The following is a 17,282-nucleotide window of genomic DNA, read 5'->3' on the forward strand; positions in this document are numbered from 1 at the left end:
CAAGCCCCAGGGACCACCCCCCTCCTTCCCCTCACGTTAGCCACGAGGCCAAAAAAGAAAAAAACCCTGAGGGACCGAGGCCTGACTTGCTGTGGGAAAGGACTTCAGGCTCTGCTCAGAAACATTTTTTAATTAAAAGTCAGCGTTATGCCTTCAAAGTGGCGTTATTTATTGTTTGTTCTCTCGTCCCCCGTTTGCCCGGCCCAGCGGTCTGCTCAGGGGACACAGCCAGCTCCTCAGGCTGACAGAGGCGACGTGTTGTAGGATGCTTTCGTCAGGGTCTCCAGGAAGAACCGCTCGTCCTCCAGGAAATCGCGGTCCTGAGAAGAGAGGGGCAAGGCTCAGCGAGCGGACCCCAAGGAGCCGTCCCTGCCTGGCACAGGAGCTGGCAGGGCAGCAGGGGGCTGGCAGGAGGGGAGGAGGACATCACGAAACCAGAGTGCAAGAGAGCAGGCAGGGGTAGGGCGAAGAATGGCAACGCCACCGAGCCAGCGGTGCTATGGAGGAACCCAAGACAAGAAGCAAGGATCCACTTGTCTGCTTCTGGGATCGCTCCTCTGGGTGCCCATGGCTTCTACAAGCCCGCCCAGCCCAGCCCAGCGGCACTTTTAGCAGGCACCCGTCCTGTGGCTTCACCCAGCCCTGCTCCCCGCCTGCTGGCCTGAAGCCCCTTCCGGCCCCCTCACCTGCTGGGCCCTGTGCTTCAGCAGCAGCAGTTTGGCGTAGAGCTCTGCGGGGCCGGCCGTGCCTGCGCTCCTGGGCCCGGGGAATGCCCTAGCAGGAGGTGGAAAGCCTGCAACGAGAGCCCGAAGGTGCAGCCCTGCCGCCGTTAGAGGAAGGCAGATGGAGGAAACGAAGCATCCCTTCTTTGCTGCCTTAAAGTCCCCATAACGGAGTCATCCTCAATCTCTGAGCACAAATGGGTTTTAGCCCACCTGCCTCTTCCTTCCCAACCCCTTCTGCTCCCTCTTGGCATTGCCCTGGCTCACAGAGCTCAACTGAGATCCTTAAGAGGATATGGGGCCAGCACCAACTCAGATCTGATGTTTGTGTACAGGGGAGCTGAAACAGCCCCCAAGAGTACCCCAAGACTCCCAAGATGTGAAATAAAAGCGCAGCTGCACCCCCCATCACCCTTACTCAGCATGCCGGAGAGGCCCTTGGTGGGGGCACCGAGGTCCTGGTCTGTGGGCAGCAGCAGCGTGGGGTTGGTGGGCAGCTCCTCGCGCAGCTGCTCGAGCTGCCTCCTCTGGTGAGCCATGCTCAGCCGCTCCTGCCCCAGCCCCAGGAGAGAAGGAGAGAGGTTGGCGGCAAAGGTTCAGGCCCTCGGTATGGCAGCCCCAGTCCAAGAAGGGAAGGTGAGGGGGGGTTACCTGGTGCAGACGCTGTTCCTGCTGCTTCAGCTGCTCCAGATGCTGCTGCATGACCTGCAGCCGGGTCTGGTGCTCGGACTCCAGCCTGCACGCCTCCCGCAGGGCTTGCTCCCCTTCCTCGTACTTCTGGGATGAGAGCTGCAAGGCACAGAGGATGGAGACAGGGCTCCTTGCTTTGTGCGTTCCCTCATTCCCCTCCCAGGACAGGACTAGGATGCACGACCTCAGGAGGGGTGTGATGCCCCGGCTTTGCTGCCAGCCCGTGTGCAGCTGCGAAACGCAGCTCGGGTGCTCCACTGACCTTGTTTACGCTTTTGATCTCCTCCTCCCGCTGCCGGATGCGCAGCGCAGCCCCTTTCACCTTCTCCTTCTCCAGCCTCAGCTCGTGCCAGGCCTCGTCCAGCAGCTCCCTGTCCCTCGCCAGCTGCTCCTCTTTGGCCTTCAGCTCACGGCCCCATATCTTCAGCTCTGCCTGCTCCTGGGATGGGTACGGGGGCAAACAATTTGTTACCAGACCTGTCCTGGACACTGTCTCCTATCTTTCCAAGTGATAGGAGAGGTCTGCTCCTGCTGAGCAACTTGTGGGCACCAGGCCTGGGTTGCAGAGCAACGCCAAGCAGCGCCCTCATCCACCTCCGCTTTGGGACCAAGGACTGGCAGGGCTGGGACTGTGTACACGCACACACACACCTTCTCTGGAAGGGAAGGCACCCCTCCCCTCAGCACGTCGCACACCCTAAAACATGCTCAAGGTGTGTCAGTTTGTCAGCAGTGGAAATAACCAGCTAAATAGTTATTTATTACCACAGTGGTAGCCCTGAGAAACGCAGCTGTGACACACCGTGCGATATCCCCTCTGAACAGCCCCGGGAGGGAGCAGAACTGGCTCTGGACACATCCCCACGGCATGGTGAGGCTTGGCTTAACCCATCACGGCTGCTTCCTCTCACCCGACGTGGATCTTACAGCAGAGGAGGCTGAGCCTGGCCTGGCTGCCCCAGCTCCTCCCAGGCAAACGGGAGAGGCAGACGGGACTGATGTCAAGATGTCAACCTACATCAACACCTACAACCAGCTGGTAAGAGCTGCCCCTGGAAGAGCCCGATTCTCACCACCAGACCCAGTGGGATGCCTCCATCCTAAACACCTGAACCCAGCTGTGAACCTCTCCCCGTGACCCTGTGGGGGAGCCCAGCTGCCTGCCAGGCAGCACTGGGTGCCGCGGGAAGCGGCTCTGGGGCCGTACCTTGGCCAGGCTGATGATGGTGCCCTCTCTCTGGGAGTCCATCTGCAGGGCTCGGTCTATATCGCGCTCCATCCGCTCCTTGCTCAGCTGCTGCTGGGTGTGGAATTCGGCCCACTCCACTGCCAGCTTCCGGCGCTCCTCTGAGCACTTCTGCATCACCGACTTCTGCTCCTCCAGCAAAGCGCTCTGGAGAGCATCGGAAGAGGGAGAGAGACGGCACTAAGTCCCCCAGCCACAGGATTTTCTCCTTTAACCCATCCCTGCCACTAAACCCCGTGTAACATCTCCATGTAACATCAGCCAAGCACCCGTCTCTTTCATCCACCACACACCACGGTGCAGCCCCAAGCAGACTGGTGAGATGTGAAAAGCACCCGGAGATGTCTGCCCCGTCTCACCTTCGCCCTCTCCAGCTCTGCTCGCTCCATGGAGAGCTGCTGGGTCATCACTCGCCGCTGCTCCTCCAGTGAGTGCTGCAGCGATTCCACCTTGGATTGCTCTGCTGTCGCCCTCCATCGCTCCTGGTCCAGGCACAGAGGAGAGACAGAAGCCATTCACAGGCTCCAGACCAAGGATCTCCAACAGGAGAGGCATCATCCTCCCCATGCCCAGAGGGCATGACATGCACCCACCTGCTCCAGCAGCCGAGTCTGCTCGCTCAGCCTGGCCTCCATTTTGGCGATCACCTCCTGGAGTCGGCTCCGCTCCTCCTCCATGTCCCTCTGCTGCTGTGACAGCCTGTCCTGGAGCACTGGGGAGAGGCGGCAGCAGCGCTGTGAGCTGAGGTGTCTGACAACCAAGGCAGGCAGAGTTTTTCCAGCCTGGGCTCCCACCCTCTGGCTGCGTCAGGACAACACTCCCCATTTTCTGGGTGCAGGGACCCCGCAGCCATTTCAGCCCAGGAGAAGGGCAGACGTACCCCTGAGCTGCTCGTCCCGCTGCCGTGCCCCCATGGCCAGCTCCTGGGAGGTGGTGTGGTGCGTGGCCTCCACCTTGTGCGAGAGGTTATGCAGGTCGCTGGAGAACTTCTCCATCTGCTCAATGACACCATTCAGAGACCTGCGGAGAGGAGCATTTGTGGGAGGGACATGCTTCATCGCACTGCGGTGGAGAAGGGCATTTGTGGGTGGTTTCTGGCCCAAGGCTGGTTTCCTGTAGGACAGGGAACAAAGTGGCCAGGGCTCAGCGTGGGGATGTGACAGCGGTCATCGGTACCTGGTGTGCGAAGTGGCGCTGGTCACCGCATCGATCTCCTGGTCTTTGAGCCGCTTCAGCCGCTGGAGCTGCTCTTCGTGGTCTTTGCGCATCTCCTGAACAGACGACCTGCAGGGCACGGAGGAAGGAGCCCATGAGGGGCTGCTGCAAACTGGCGCTCCCTGTGACGGGCACCGTGGCAAAGACTTCATTATGGGGCTGAGCTGGGGCATCCCACTGACAGCATTCACATCTGGGATGGGCTACATCTGGGGGTCGTGGGTCACTTTGCTGAAAACTGTTCTCTTTCATAAACTATGTAGACAACAGTGACTTAGGGACCTGAATAAAAGGTATTTGGGGGAGATAAAATGCTTGGATCTCCTTCTTTCAAAATACAATGCATTCACTCTGAAATGATACCTCCTGCCAGATCTCCCTCTGCCCATCTGTGAAGCAAATCCCATTCCAAAGGCCACCAAGCTGCCCCCAACCCAGCGCTTCTGGAGCCTGTTTTTTCCTTTCGCTGTGTCCCCAAACCATTCCCCAGACAGGGGAAAACTAGACTAGCACCGTGTGTGTGCCACGCTCACCTCTGCAGCTCTCGCAGCCGCTCCAGCTCCCGGGCGCTCTGCTGCTCCAGCGTGGCCACACGCTGCTGGTGCTGTGCCACCAGCTCTGCCCGGGCCCGCTCTGCGTCCTGGCTCTGCGACAGCAGCTGGGCCGCCAGCTGCTCCTTCTCCCGCCGCAGCCTCTCCTCTCGCTGCCCGTAAGTCTCCTCCACCACCTTCATCTGGCTCCTGCCCAGAGACCCACAAGGGGGTCACGGTGAGGAAGAAATGCTGCTTTCACGGCGTTACCTGGTGCCCTCCACCCAAAGTGCACATGGGGATTTAGCGAGCAGATTGGTGTCACTGTGTGAGCAGGGAAACTGAGGCACGGGGCACTTCGCTTGCTCTGGTCTGAGCCCTTGACCCTCCCACTCCCGCCCCATGAGGTGCCCTGGTTGGGGACATGCTGGCAATGGGACTGCCCCCTCCTCCTATGACCCACGGGACAGGGCTGCTGAGAGCAGACCCTCACCTTGGCCCACCTGTGGGTCCCCACCTGGCCAAAACTGATGTGGCTTTTTGCTTGCTCACCTCAGGGACAGATTTGGGAAGCAGCCCAGCCCTCCCACACCAGGGAAGGAGGACAGGACTACAGGCAAGGTTACAACAGAGGGGACAGCTGTGGGCAAGAGCCCGGTACCTGTGTGCTCTCTCAAGGAGATCCAGGTCCTCCTGGTGCCGCTGCTTGAGACTCTCCAGCAACAGCTTGTGCTGCGTCCGCTCCAGCTCCAGCATCCGGACCTGGGGGGCACCCAGGGGAGAAGGTCCTGGTGCTGCCCTGGGTATGGAGTTCCCAAAACACCACCTGGCAGCGGCAGGCATTCCCAGACTGGGAGGTTTCTACTCTCTCCCCTGCCATCCTGATGCCGTTTGGAGCAGATATGGCTCCTTTCCTCCCACTGGGTTATTTGTGCTCCCCCAAGGACCACTTTTTTTTTTATTTTTTTATTTGTGCCCCCCCAGGTGAGGCGATGGGGCTCACCTGACTCTCCAGCTCCACCACACGGGCCTGGGTGCTGAGCAGTGTCGCCTGACAGCCCGTCACATCCTGATAGACCTGCACTGAGGGAGCCCCCAGCCTCCTCTCGTGCAGCGAGCTCTGGGCTGGGGACTCAGCCTGTGGAGACGGAGAGAGAAGACCAAGACCCTTCAGGATCAGCAGCTTTGCAGCGTGGCCATCAGTTCCCAAGGGAAAGAACATGGCCTCACCTGCAGCTGCGGGGCAGCCTGAAGGGGTGCCCTGGGGGTGGTAACCTGCAGAGACACACGGATGCTCTCAGGGAGGTAAACCCTGACTCTGGGAAGAATCCATCCCCAGTGATCTCTTTCCTACCCTTCTCCAGCCCAACACTGCCGCTGACCTGGGTCTCCTCTCCCCAGGTAACGCTTAGCAGCCCCTACCCAAACACAAGCCCGCCAGGCCCTTCTTTGCTGGGGGCAGAGTGTTTGGGTGCTGGTGAGTCCGCAGGGCTGACCCATGAGCACTGCCCTGATCCCGCGCCTCTAGATACGGTCCCAGCAGACCTACCTGAGCAAGTGGGGCAGGGCCCAGCACCTCCTGCTTTGCTGGGGATGCTGCTGCAGGGCCTGAAAGTATAACAAATTCGTCTTTTGGACACGGCAATGGAAACCATTCCCTTCCGGAAGGACGAGGGTCCAAGTCTCTCGGGCAGAGAAGGGTCCTGCTCTGCTCCAGCAGCTGACCATGGGGACAGCTGGGCTGCCCAAATTGGATCACGCTCCTGCCCAAACTGACCCACCACGTGAAACGCACCGTTGGCACTGGCATCTCTTGGGGGATCTCCCTTTGCAGGCTCCGACGGGTGAGCTGAAGCTTGTGTCGCAGTGCTGAGCCAGGGGACCGGGTGCCTGCGTGGGCACAGACATGTGTGAACGATGCACAGCAGTGTCACAGCTTGGGGAAGAGGCGCTTGGGTGTTATTTATGGAGCAGATTATCTTGAGGGTCATCACGCAGCACTTGCAGGGCAAGCAGGCGATCAGGCCCAGTCAGCATGGGTTTATGAAAGGCAGGTCCTGCTTGACGAACCTGATCTCCTTCTATGACCAAGTGACGCGCTTGGTGGATGAGGGAAAGGCTGTGGACGTGGTCTACCTTGACCTCAGTAAGGCTTTTGACACCGTTCCCCACAACATTCTCCTCAAGAAACTGGCTGCTCGGGGCTTGGACTGGCGTACGCTTCGCTGGGTTAGAAACTGGCTGGATGGCCGGGCCCAGAGAGTTGTGGTGAATGGAGTCAAATCTGGTTGGAGGCCGGTCACTAGTGGAGTCCCCCAGGGCTCGGTACTGGGGCCGGTCCTCTTTAATATCTTTATTGATGATCTGGATGAGGGCGTCCAGTGCACCCTCAGTAAGTTTGCAGATGACACCAAGCTAAGTGCGTGTGTCGGTCTGCTCGAGGGCAGGAAGGCTCTGCAGGAGGATCTGCATAGGCTGGAGCGATGGGCTGAGGTCAACTGCATGAAGTTCAACAAGGCCAAGTGCCGGGTCCTGCACCTGGGCTGCAACAACCCCAAGCAGAGCTACAGGCTGGGAGATGAGTGGCTGGAAAGCTGCCTGGCCGAGAAGGACCTGGGAGTATTGGTGGATAGTCGGCTGAATATGAGCCAGCAGTGTGCCTAGGTGGCCAAGAAGGCCAACGGCATCCTGGCCTGTATAAGAAGCAGTGTGGCCAGCAGGTCGAGGGAAGTGATTGTGCCCCTGTACTCGGCTCTGGTGAGGCCGCACCTCGAGTACTGTGTTCAGTTTTGGGCCCCTCGCTACAGGAAGGACATGGACGTGCTCGAGCGAGTCCAGAGAAGGGCGACCAAGCTTGTGAGGGGTCTGGAGAACAAGTCTTACGAGGAGCGGCTGAGGGAGCTGGGCTTGTTCAGCCTGGAGAAGAGGAGGCTCAGGGGCGACCTCATCGCTCTCTACAGTTACCTGAAAGGAGGCTGTAGAGAGGTGGGGGTTGGTCTACTCTCCCACGTGCCTGGTGACAGGACGAGGGGGAATGGGCTAAAGTTGCGACAGGGGAGGTTTAGGTTGGATGTTAGGAAGTACTTCTTTACCGAAAGGGTTATTAAGCATTGGAACGGGCTGCCCAGGGAGGTGGTGGAGTCACCATCCCTGGAGGTCTTTAAAAGACGTTTAGATGTAGAGCTTAGGGATATGGTTTAGTGGAGTACTTAGTGTTAGGTCGGAGGTTGGACTCGATGATCTTGAGGTCTCTTCCAACCTAGAAAAATCTGTGAATCTGTGAATCTGTGAATTTTTTAAAGTTTAAAGCTTGGCTGTTCCACTTTGAGCAAATAACCAGCCAAAGGTCCTTCAGAGCTGCCTTCCCTCCCCGTTACGGGGTCTCAGACCAAACTGACCACTGCTGGCCACTGGCTCTCCCCTTTCCCCACCTCTCACTTAGCTGCTTTCTGCAGGACCCCTCTCCCAGGATGCCTGAAACACGAAGGAAGCCTTACCCAGAGCTGTCTGCACCCGCTGCCTTGTCCTGCAGGGCAGCTGCCTGCGGTGGTGGTGGTGCTCCTGCGGTGGTGGTTGGCTGGCTGCAAGCAAAAAGCATCATATGTGGCAGAACTGAGGAGATGATGAAAACCCAGATCCTTTTCCCCAGTGCCTCACCGGTGAAAACCTCCGTCCCACCCTGCTGTGGCAGGATTCAGCCTTTTGGTGGCAAGTGGAGCAAAGACACCCCAAAACCTCTATCATCTGTGTTCCTCCCCACTGCATCCAACCACTTCCCCTGGGCTGCACACCCCTGCCCGAAACACATCTGTTTGTCTGCACACTGCCTTGGAGTCCCCACTTGAATGGCACAAGTCTAAGTCTGTGCAAAACCCAAACTGGAAGACGTGGTTTGCCTGGAACTAAGAGGAACGAAGGGGATGTCCGGGCAGGAACGAGGAGCACAGGGTGGGCCATGGGGATGTGCTGATCCAGGACAGCTCCAAAGGACCCAGGGCAGCGTGTGAAATCTTGGCTGCAACTGGAAGAAGAAGGGCCCAGAGGTGGGATAGGCAGTGGGCTGGATCAGCGGGAGAAGGTCCTGCATTATTACCCCAACGTGAGACGAGAAAGCGCTTAAAATTAATTCCTTAAATCCAAGCCAAGGCTTTCTGAGGTCCTGCTGGAGCAGCTACGCATGGAACGAACAGGAGACGCTGATCGTGCCCTTACCTGGAGGGAGGGTGGGGGTCTGTTTTTTTGCTCGGGGTCTCCAAGGGCGCAGCACTTCTCTCCTGGGCCTTTGCCTGCGCTTGGGCTTTCTTGCGAGACAAAGCAGCACTCAGCCAGTTCTCCTCTTCCACATGGGTGGATTTAGGGGCTTCTCCCTCCGTGGCTGGGAGCTGGCGGGAGCTCACCACAGGACTGGCCTTAGCTGGAGATGGTGGCTCCGAATCCACAAAGTCCTCATCCTTCAGGCCCAGCCAGTCACCCCCAGCCCTGCTGGCCCGCACGGGGCTCTGGCTGGCTGCAGGAGGAGGTTTGGAGCGTGAGTCCAGTTTTGGTTCGCTGACGTTCTCAGATGAAAACCTGCCATAAGGAGAGGGAGTTGCATGCCTGCCTGCAAGGGTACCCTGCCAGCGTAGCTGGTAGTTGGAGCTACAGAAGCACACGGAGCACAATACCTCACAGACTGCCTCCTTGACGGCCGGCCCTCGGGCGTGGAGGCCACCGTGGGCTGGTAGGCTCCAAAGACAAATTCCTCCTCGTCCCAGCCCTCTTCCTTCTCTGTTCAGACAAGCAGCCTTGAGTCAGTGCCCAGAGGAGCAGCCAGCTGCAAAGACACCGGCCCTCCTCCTCCTCCTCCTCCCCTGCAATTCCCACTGGGATCGCAGCCGCTGGGAAAACACTGCTGGAAACATCCTCCCCAGAAACCGACGAGCAACACGCTTCCCACTGCGGCTGGGAAAAGGATCTTTATTAGGAATCAGCCCACGTCCACATGTGACTGAGTTACTCAGTAGATTACGAATCATTACCTGAGCTGCAGCAACTGTGCAAACGCTCTCAGTCTGCCTCCAGGCCACATAAACATTTTGCATGGCCACCTTCCCCGTGGGGCTGACAGAAAGCTCATTAGCAACCCTACTCACCACTACAAAAAGGGTATTTGTCCTGCAAGGGCGTTACAAATCCATCTCGCTATCCTGAGCCAACACCGTCACCTCTCTGGACCATCCCAGCATCCCTGGCTGTGCTCACCTGGCTGCTTTTGGTATTTCTTATCCAGTTTGAACTCCTTGCACTCTCCCGTGCCCGGCCGCTCCAGGATTTTGGCGACGGAGCCTCTTCCCAGTAACTCATCCAGCTTGGAGCGGGCTGGACGCACCTCCTCCCTGTTAAGGACAGAGCAGCAGATGGGTTTCTTCAAGAGGCAGGGCCGTCCCAGAACACACGGCCTTGCCAGGGCGTTCTGACTCTTCTCTGAAATGAGGCTGCTCCTGCTCCTTTCTGGGACCCAAGGACAGAAGCTTTGAAGTTCTCCAGCAACCCCCACCCGCTTTTCAGCAGCTGCCACTGAGTGTGGAGGCACCATCTCACACCCAAGCCGTCCCCAGCTTTACTCCCACTGCATTTTCATTGCCCACGAATGTCACCTTACTCTTCTGCCTTCTTTCCCTGCTTCTGGTCTCCCTTTGGGCTGTTACCAAATCCCAGTGCATCCATCAGGTCATCACCATCATCTTCAAATGTGAGCTCCTCCCTCCTCCGGACTGGGGCTGCCGCGTGAAGGGGTGTCTGGGATGGGGGTGGCTCTGGGGGTGGGATCACAGACAGAAGGAAGTTTGATCAGGGTTTAAAAAAAAAACAAAAAACACAGAAAATACAGGAAATCAAAGCAGCCCTGTCCACTCTTTTCTCTAAGTCACTTTTAAGTAGTGCTTCTCTGCGACCAAAGCCCACAGTGAATGACGAAGTGGCAATGCACTCCTTCCTGGTCTGTGGCCACACATCTATTGATGGGACAACGCTGGGTTTTGTGAACATGGGGTTTCTGGCTAACACCAGATTTTTAGCTTTGCAAGTTTCTAATCAGATAATTCTGCCTCCCCACAAATGAGTCCTTACTCCACGAGTGCACCCTAGACCTTGCCCTAACCCACCAGGGGCTGTTTGTGTCCCTCTCTGCAGCAGAGCAGATTTATTGGGGTGCAGGGGGATTCTAGGGGGCTATCAGATCCATTAACATCCCTACTGCAGGAACAAGAGGGATGGTGCCTAAACACAGCCACTGAACGCCTGGATCCAACCCAGAGGTGCCCCGAACAGGCTTTGGCTTGGGCTGGAAATGCTCACAGCCACCTCAACTCTGCCCCAGTAAACTTGTTCTCATTTGGCAAGGCATGAAACAGGTTGAACAAGGTCATGTGTAAGATCTGAACCTCCGTTCCCAGAAAGGAAAGGTCAGTGCTGTAACCTATGGCACACTGGAAATATCAGGCCCTCAGTGAGCCGTACTACAGTTCACCCCGCCACAAAGCTGCTCTGTAACTGACCGTGCTGGTTAACACCAGATGGGGCTAGGTGGCTTTCAATTTCATCAGTTTGGACCTCACACAAACCAGTCCAGGTTGCTGATTTGAATACAAAAATGTGTTTGATGTGTTGAGCATGCCTACTTACCTTTGTCTTTGCTCGGTTCTGGTTTTTTCTCAGGGACACTTTCACAGCCTCTTGGAGCTGGTTTCTTGGGAGCATCCTGCTCCTCATCAGATAAAAGCCCAGCTAAAGGGTCGTCTAAATCTGGGAATTACACCATAGGGTCAGGAAAGGAGAATAATATCAGCAACAATGAAACAAACAAACAAAAACCAACAAACCCAACCCTATTCAGAAGAACAATTCTGCACTAAGCCATGCACTACCCCCACCAGGAGCACATGGGACAGGAGACCAGTTTTGCCCAAAGCCACAACTGCAGATTCTGCAAGGATACCCTACAGTATCCCTGAATTTTAAACATTCAGTGACTATATTTCTGTTCATTTTTTCCGCGTTTTCCTTCTCCTAGAAGAAAATAACCCAAGATGTGGGTGCTTGAACACTTGGACACTGTTCAGGCGAAGAAAAAAGGGAGAAGAAAGCCCTCTCGCCAGCTTCACCTAAAGCCCACTGGGCTTAGTGATTTTAACTGTGCTTTAACCAAGATCTGACTTGGACAATCAGATCTCATCTGTACGAGGAAACCTCTTCTCCAGCCTCCCCTTTTGGAAGTTGGATGGGATCCCTCTCTGATACAAAGGTGTCTGAGTGTAACAGACAGACATTGAAAAACAAAGCACACAGGAAAACACAATTGCAAAGAGATGCCCTCAGGAATCACGTTCCAGTCCTGGAGAAGGCCTAAAAGCTCTCCCGTTCCCACCTTACATATGGGAACTCCAGCAGCAGAGACCGGCGCTGTATTTTTTTTTTTCCTCTGTTCACCTTTGTGGGATTAGATCTGCACCAGAACCATAGGAGTGAAGGGCTCTGTATCTCATTAACCAGCCAAGCCTCCAGTTTACAGCAGAGGCCAGCTATGGGCAAAGGGCAAGGACAGAGTTCTCAGTTGCCGCCAGGCATCTATGAGCTGAAGTGAAGCGAGATCCTACCTTCAAAGTTAAATTTCTTATACGGTCGGGAAGCAGGTGGGGATGAGAGTGGCTTCTTTTCCGGCACAGGTTCAGACTCTCCTAGAAAGAGAGACCACAGCTCGCTCAGACAGGGCACTGCAGACACAGGTGCCCCTACCCTATCCCAGGTGAAGGTCACTTTTCTTTTTTCTTTAGCAGCCCCCTAAAAGCACATGTTGTGACAGACAGTGCCCCTGTGACCCTATGGGGTGGGAACATCTCTAGAGGAGCCTCCTCGCAGAAAAGAAGAAAAGTGCCTCAGGAGGAGGACAGTTTGGGGACCAGTGTATCTTAAATGCAACCCCTCTGGCTCTCCTTCCAGGCCGATCAAGCAGATCCCACTAGAAACACTTTGCAAGGCACCAGGGAGCCACTAAATGGCATTTGGCAGGCAGCTGCAGCATGGCTGTTGTCACTACTGATGTTATCACAGCACGACAAGAGGCTGGGACAGGGATCTCCCAAGGGACAACGCACAGCCAGAGTAATGCTCTGTCTGTGACAGCCCTCAAAAGGGACCAGAGAAAAAGAATGTGGGGAACAAATACACTTTTTATTCGCTATCTAGCATCTAAATACCCCATGCTTGTTTGCAATCAGGCTGTGAAAAGAAGAGCAGAGCTTCCTTTTTACCCTTCTCAGGAGCTGGCACCTTCCCTGAAGTTTTTACTGCTCCTTCAGAGGAGTCACATTTCCCAGGGCCTTTTGTGGCTGCCTTCCCAGGCCCGGAACTGGGTTTTGATATTCCCAGGAGATCAGCTTCCATGTCATCCATGTCCTGGAAAGCAACAGGACGAGGATGGGAGGAGGGTGAGTGATCGCCAGGCCATCACAAGGACCGTGCCTCAGGGAAACAGGCAGGGTGGCTGGTGCTGGGGCTGAGATGATGGGTACTTGTGCACTTACCTTCAGGGTTTGCAGCACAGCTTGTGGGTCTGCATCGGAGACACTGGATCCCTGCATGCCAGAGAGGGGAGATCAGACAGACAGGCTTCAGAAACTCCTCACCCCAGAAACAGCAGCCTGGTGTTCAGGACCCCCATCATCTGCATCTACCAGAGGACCAGGGTAAATTGCTCCAACACTCAGAGCCCTGGTTCTCCTCACTTTATGAGAACACATGCTTAATTCCTTCTGTTGCGTTCCTTATTGGAAGTCCCCTGTGCCTTGAATCCTTTGCTCACATCCTGCTGTCCCTGGGAGAAGTGTCAGGAACGTTGCTTTGGGTTAGGGTCCACCTCGTCCAAGGTACCTGGAAGCCCTCCTCCCATTTTCCACCCACACCCCTATCCCATCTTCCCCACCCCGCAGACGGGTCACCTCTTCAGCCGAACTTCACGGTTCCTCCCTGATATCCCACTGCTGACTTGGATGGGGCAATGCTAGGGGCAAACTTGGCCCAGCTCACCTCCAGCCCTCAGGATACCCATTCTCTCAAAGTTTTGGGCTCACCTCTGCAGATTCCACATCCTCTGCAGGGAGTTTGCTGAAGAAATCATCCTCCGGAAAGGACCTGTGACACAAGCCTAGGGGTTAGCAGCACATGGGAGCTGGGGAAAAAGGCTAAAAACAGCACTAGGAATAAAGAAATAGTGCTGGGACTGCTACATTTAAGCAAGTAATGGAGATTTACAGAAGATGTACAGGCCTTGGGGGCACTCAGCTCTTGCTGGAAAGCTTCAGGCTCTGGGTTCCCAGCTCTCAAAGCCATCACAGATAACTCCTTCCCACGTAATCGCTACTAGGACAGGGAGTGAGGTGAAGGAGACAAGGACGGGGCAGGTCAGAAGGACGTGGGGAGCGCAGAGAGCTCTCCAAACGGGAGAGGCTGTGTTTGAAAGGTACTTACTTCTTGCTGGCCTGCAAGCTGGTGCCCCGGGCTCTCCCACTGCTGACAACGGCCGGCTGGGAAGGTCTAGTAGATTTAACAGGGGCTTCGTCTGAAAATAAGACAGGGAGAGATTAGGGTGACCGACACAGGCACTCCAAAGGGGAATTTGCTGTTCCCTAATGGGCCAAAGAGGCTTTGAAGTGGATATGCTTCACTCTGCCCTCCCCAAGCCGATGTCCAACCCCATTCAATGGCCTCTGGGAAGCTGCACTCAGCTCTGCTCCCTGCTTCATCCCCCCTCACAACTGGAGCTCCCTTGGAGAGCAATGGCTCTTGCACCAGCACCTCCTGCTCCCAGGAAGGAACAGTATGAGGATGCTGCCCTTCCAGCTGCAGAAAAGGTGCACTTTACCATCGTATCCCAGGAGGTCACCCAACACGTCATCGATGGAGCCTAGAACGAGACAAATTACAGGAGCTGAGGCAGGTGGGCGCACCAAGCAGGCGTAGAAAAACTCCCTATTTCAATAGGCTTGCTCTTTTGAAATCCCCCAGAATACAGGCTTGATTTCAAGCATCATCAGGCCCTCCTTGCCAGCCTAGAGAGAATTGCCAGGACCATGACTTGGTCCAATATTTCATAGATGATTTAGCTTCACTTAACCAAAAATGCTATTTTTTTCTTTATCGAGTGCGCCAGCTGCTTTCCATTCAGATAGTCACCGGCCACAAGCAGCACTTAATCTGTGAGCTCCACAGTATCTAAGAGCCCCTGGGCAACCCAAAAGCACCGCAGTATTCAGGCCTACAAGAGGCTTCTAACAAGGACTTGGGGAGCAGCTCGGGGGAAGAACTAAAATAAATGCTTTTGTTCTCCTCTGGATTTAGGGAAGTCTCCAAGAAAGGGAATTTAGGATCACAATAAGCAAATCCAATCAACCTGAGAGGCACGTGAGCATTGTTGGTTCAGGAAGAGCATAATACGCTGAGCAGTAGCTTTCAGACATGGCTCATAAAATTATTTCGGTAGCCACGACTGCTGCCTGATCCTAGTGCCCCCCATCTGCTCTGTTCCACGTATTCTTAGCAGATCAAAGCACCTACGGACAGTGAAAGGAAAACACAAACGCGTACGTACCTCTTAAACTTTTCTTGGACTTTGCAGCCTATAGAGAAAGACAAATTCCCTCATTACAAAACAAAGCAGATCTGACCTGGATTTTCCCAAAAAAACCACTACAGCCATAGGCAAGTTGCTCCAGAGAACCCCATACGCAGTAGTGAAACCCTCCTCCTGCCCATGCTATTTAGGAAATGGCACATGAAATGCTGGGAACTGCAGATATTTACAACTTCTGAGAGAGCCCAGCGAGCACGCAAGCTGGGCAGAAGCCTCTAGCCCCTGGGACCACTTCTGCCTCCATACAGAGGTGCCAGAGCATCGAATTTGGATGTCCCAGGCCTGCGTTGTGCCGTATCACACTCACCATCGCAGAATTTCTGCCTTCCCGTGCTGTGACAGGTCTGGTTATACGTCCATCCAAGCTGCACCTCGCAGGGGGTCTAACACCACTGCTCACATCCGCACCAACCTCCTACCTGCAGCAAGAGGAAGATTTATTGATTTGCTTTTAAAGCTAGCTGTTCCTCTATTAAACAGACTTCCCTTCTACAGCCTGCCAGACTGCCTCTGTGCTGCTCAGACCTCTCTAAGCCACTTAAAGCAAGTCTTAATATGAGTTTAATAAAAAATGAAAAAATCCCCCAGGGCAGTTTTGAGCTCCTGCAGCAATTTGCGCAGGGAACGTCCCACCAACACCACGGAGATGCTCTGCAAAATAACCGGAGCGAGCCTGCCCATCCATGGAGCTCAGGGGGCGACTCCTGCCCCATCCACGACCCAGGCGACCACCCCCGGGGCTCAGGGGCTGGCGAGGGCAGAAGGACAGGAGCCCTCTCCCCTCTGGGCGAGGGGCACTGGGGGGGCTCCAACGGGAGGGGCAGCCAACCCCAATTAACCCGGGCTGAAAGCAGAGGGGGACGAGGGGAGCCCGCAGGTCTCACACCAGGACACCCCCCCCTCCCCAGACACCTCCGTGCCCCCCGGTGCCGGGCCACCCGCTGCCCGCCCGACCCCCAGCGCCCCGCTCCCCGGGCCCGCACCGCGCCGGGCGCCTCAGGCCGGGGTAGGCCGCAGGCCCCGGCCCGGCCCTTCCCCTCACGGGGCGCTGGGAAGCGCAGTCTCCGCCGGGCTCAGGCAGCGAACTACAGCTCCCAGCAGCTCCAGCAGCTCCCAGCAGCCGGGGCCGGGCGGCTGAAGGCCCCCCCAGGGTCTTTCTCGCCCGCTTGGAGCGGCGGGAGGCAGCGGGACGGGGCAGGGAGGGTCCAAATCTGCAGCCCCGCTCCAGTCCTTCCAGTGCCTGGCTGATAAAAGGGACAATCTCCTACCTGGAGCCCCCCTTCGGGCCGCTCAGGAACCGGTCCAAAGCCCCAGTTACAAGCTGGCCGATGTAAGGGGGCGGGTAGCTGGGGAATCGCCTCAAGCAGCGCTGTTTAAGGTTGTTATTTCAAGAGCACAGACCTCACACTACGTAAGCGTGGCAGCCACTGCCTTCAAGCTTAGCAGGAGGAAAAATACAGGCTGGATCCACAAACCTCAAGGAGAAGCTGTGAATACCCCCCTTTAGCAGTGCTCTTTCTGTTAGAGTTGCTCCTTGCAGCCTAGGACAGTTTGCTAGCTGAACTACAAGTAGGGACCACGCAGAAGTAGTGACCATCGAGAGGCAAGATGAAGCAGATCTAACGCCAGCAGTCAGCGCAGCAAGGTGTGCTGGTACTGCTAAAATCAACTAATGGGTAACAGTAGAAGTTTAGTTTTTTTGTTTTTAAAAAAGGTTAATTTCTCACTCTTACCAAAGCTAGGGCCAGGACAAAGCCAGCCCTGCTCCTGAGGCTGCTCCAGCCTTGTTAAGTTTCTACTCAAGTTACTTCCAGAAAAACCATGGGGAAATGCCCTTGAAATCTTACATCCTGCGGACCCATACACCAGTGATTTTCACCAACTGTAGTGCCAGTCCATGTGCAAACATAGGCTCCTTCTGAAGATTTCACCCAATGCTGCAGTTTTAGGAGTATACCACTCACATCAGACTGAAAACCATACTCAGCTTATTTCAACACTCTTGAAGAGGAACCACATAGTATACAAGTGTTATCATTTGACACTGAAATCACTTAAATGTGAGCAGCACTTTTGGAAATGGTGCCATTATATTTTGTTAAAAGATGGAGGAGTCCTAACCAGGATGCATGGCAAGTTGACTGAGTTGAAATACTGTCTGCTGACCAAGAGACAGCAAGTCATACCAGGCTGTGATCTTCGGGTAATAACAC

At 55.6% G+C, this 17,282-nt stretch overlaps 1 protein-coding gene across 9 annotated transcripts; it reads right to left on the bottom strand.

Moving 5' to 3' along the window:
• Positions 1 to 115: 115 nt before the first annotated feature.
• On the bottom strand, positions 116 to 16,687 carry FBF1 (Fas binding factor 1). 9 transcript variants are annotated; one of them, XM_080560809.1, is made up of 32 exons: positions 16,053 to 16,195; positions 15,377 to 15,488; positions 15,028 to 15,055; positions 14,302 to 14,343; positions 13,908 to 13,998; positions 13,692 to 13,796; positions 13,511 to 13,571; positions 12,965 to 13,015; positions 12,692 to 12,836; positions 12,038 to 12,118; positions 11,067 to 11,186; positions 10,045 to 10,198; positions 9,645 to 9,778; positions 9,068 to 9,170; positions 8,616 to 8,972; positions 7,901 to 7,984; positions 6,199 to 6,293; positions 5,953 to 6,011; positions 5,634 to 5,678; positions 5,407 to 5,541; positions 5,065 to 5,165; positions 4,407 to 4,613; positions 3,835 to 3,942; positions 3,539 to 3,678; positions 3,252 to 3,370; positions 3,018 to 3,140; positions 2,620 to 2,805; positions 1,675 to 1,851; positions 1,374 to 1,511; positions 1,141 to 1,273; positions 687 to 793; positions 116 to 320 (listed from the first exon to the last, which is right to left on the bottom strand). In XM_080560809.1, the coding sequence occupies exons 9-32, from the start codon at positions 12,831 to 12,833 to the stop codon at positions 237 to 239; spliced, it is 3,132 nt and encodes a 1,043-aa protein (XP_080416935.1). In that variant the 5' UTR covers positions 12,834 to 12,836; positions 12,965 to 13,015; positions 13,511 to 13,571; positions 13,692 to 13,796; positions 13,908 to 13,998; positions 14,302 to 14,343; positions 15,028 to 15,055; positions 15,377 to 15,488; positions 16,053 to 16,195; the 3' UTR covers positions 116 to 236. The 9 variants fall into 9 exon arrangements, with proteins under 9 accessions (XP_080416935.1, XP_080416933.1, XP_080416930.1 ...); XM_080560807.1 differs by lacking the exons at positions 13,692 to 13,796; positions 16,053 to 16,195 and adding an exon at positions 16,338 to 16,687; XM_080560804.1 differs by lacking the exon at positions 13,692 to 13,796.
• Between the last annotated feature and the right edge of the window lie 595 nt (positions 16,688 to 17,282).

The sequence above is a fragment of the Anser brachyrhynchus genome (assembly GCF_964034855.1).
Source record: "Anser brachyrhynchus genome assembly, chromosome: 18".
NCBI classification, from domain to species: Eukaryota; Metazoa; Chordata; class Aves; order Anseriformes; family Anatidae; genus Anser; species Anser brachyrhynchus.

Coding starts and splice junctions, on each gene's coding strand:
- FBF1 (XM_080560807.1), bottom strand. Junction 13,999..14,301: donor TGACCTCCTGGGATACGATG/GTAAAGTGCACC, acceptor TCTTATTTTCAG/ACGAAGCCCCTGTTAAATCT. Junction 13,572..13,907: donor AGCTTGCAGGCCAGCAAGAA/GTAAGTACCTTT, acceptor CTTGTGTCACAG/GTCCTTTCCGGAGGATGATT.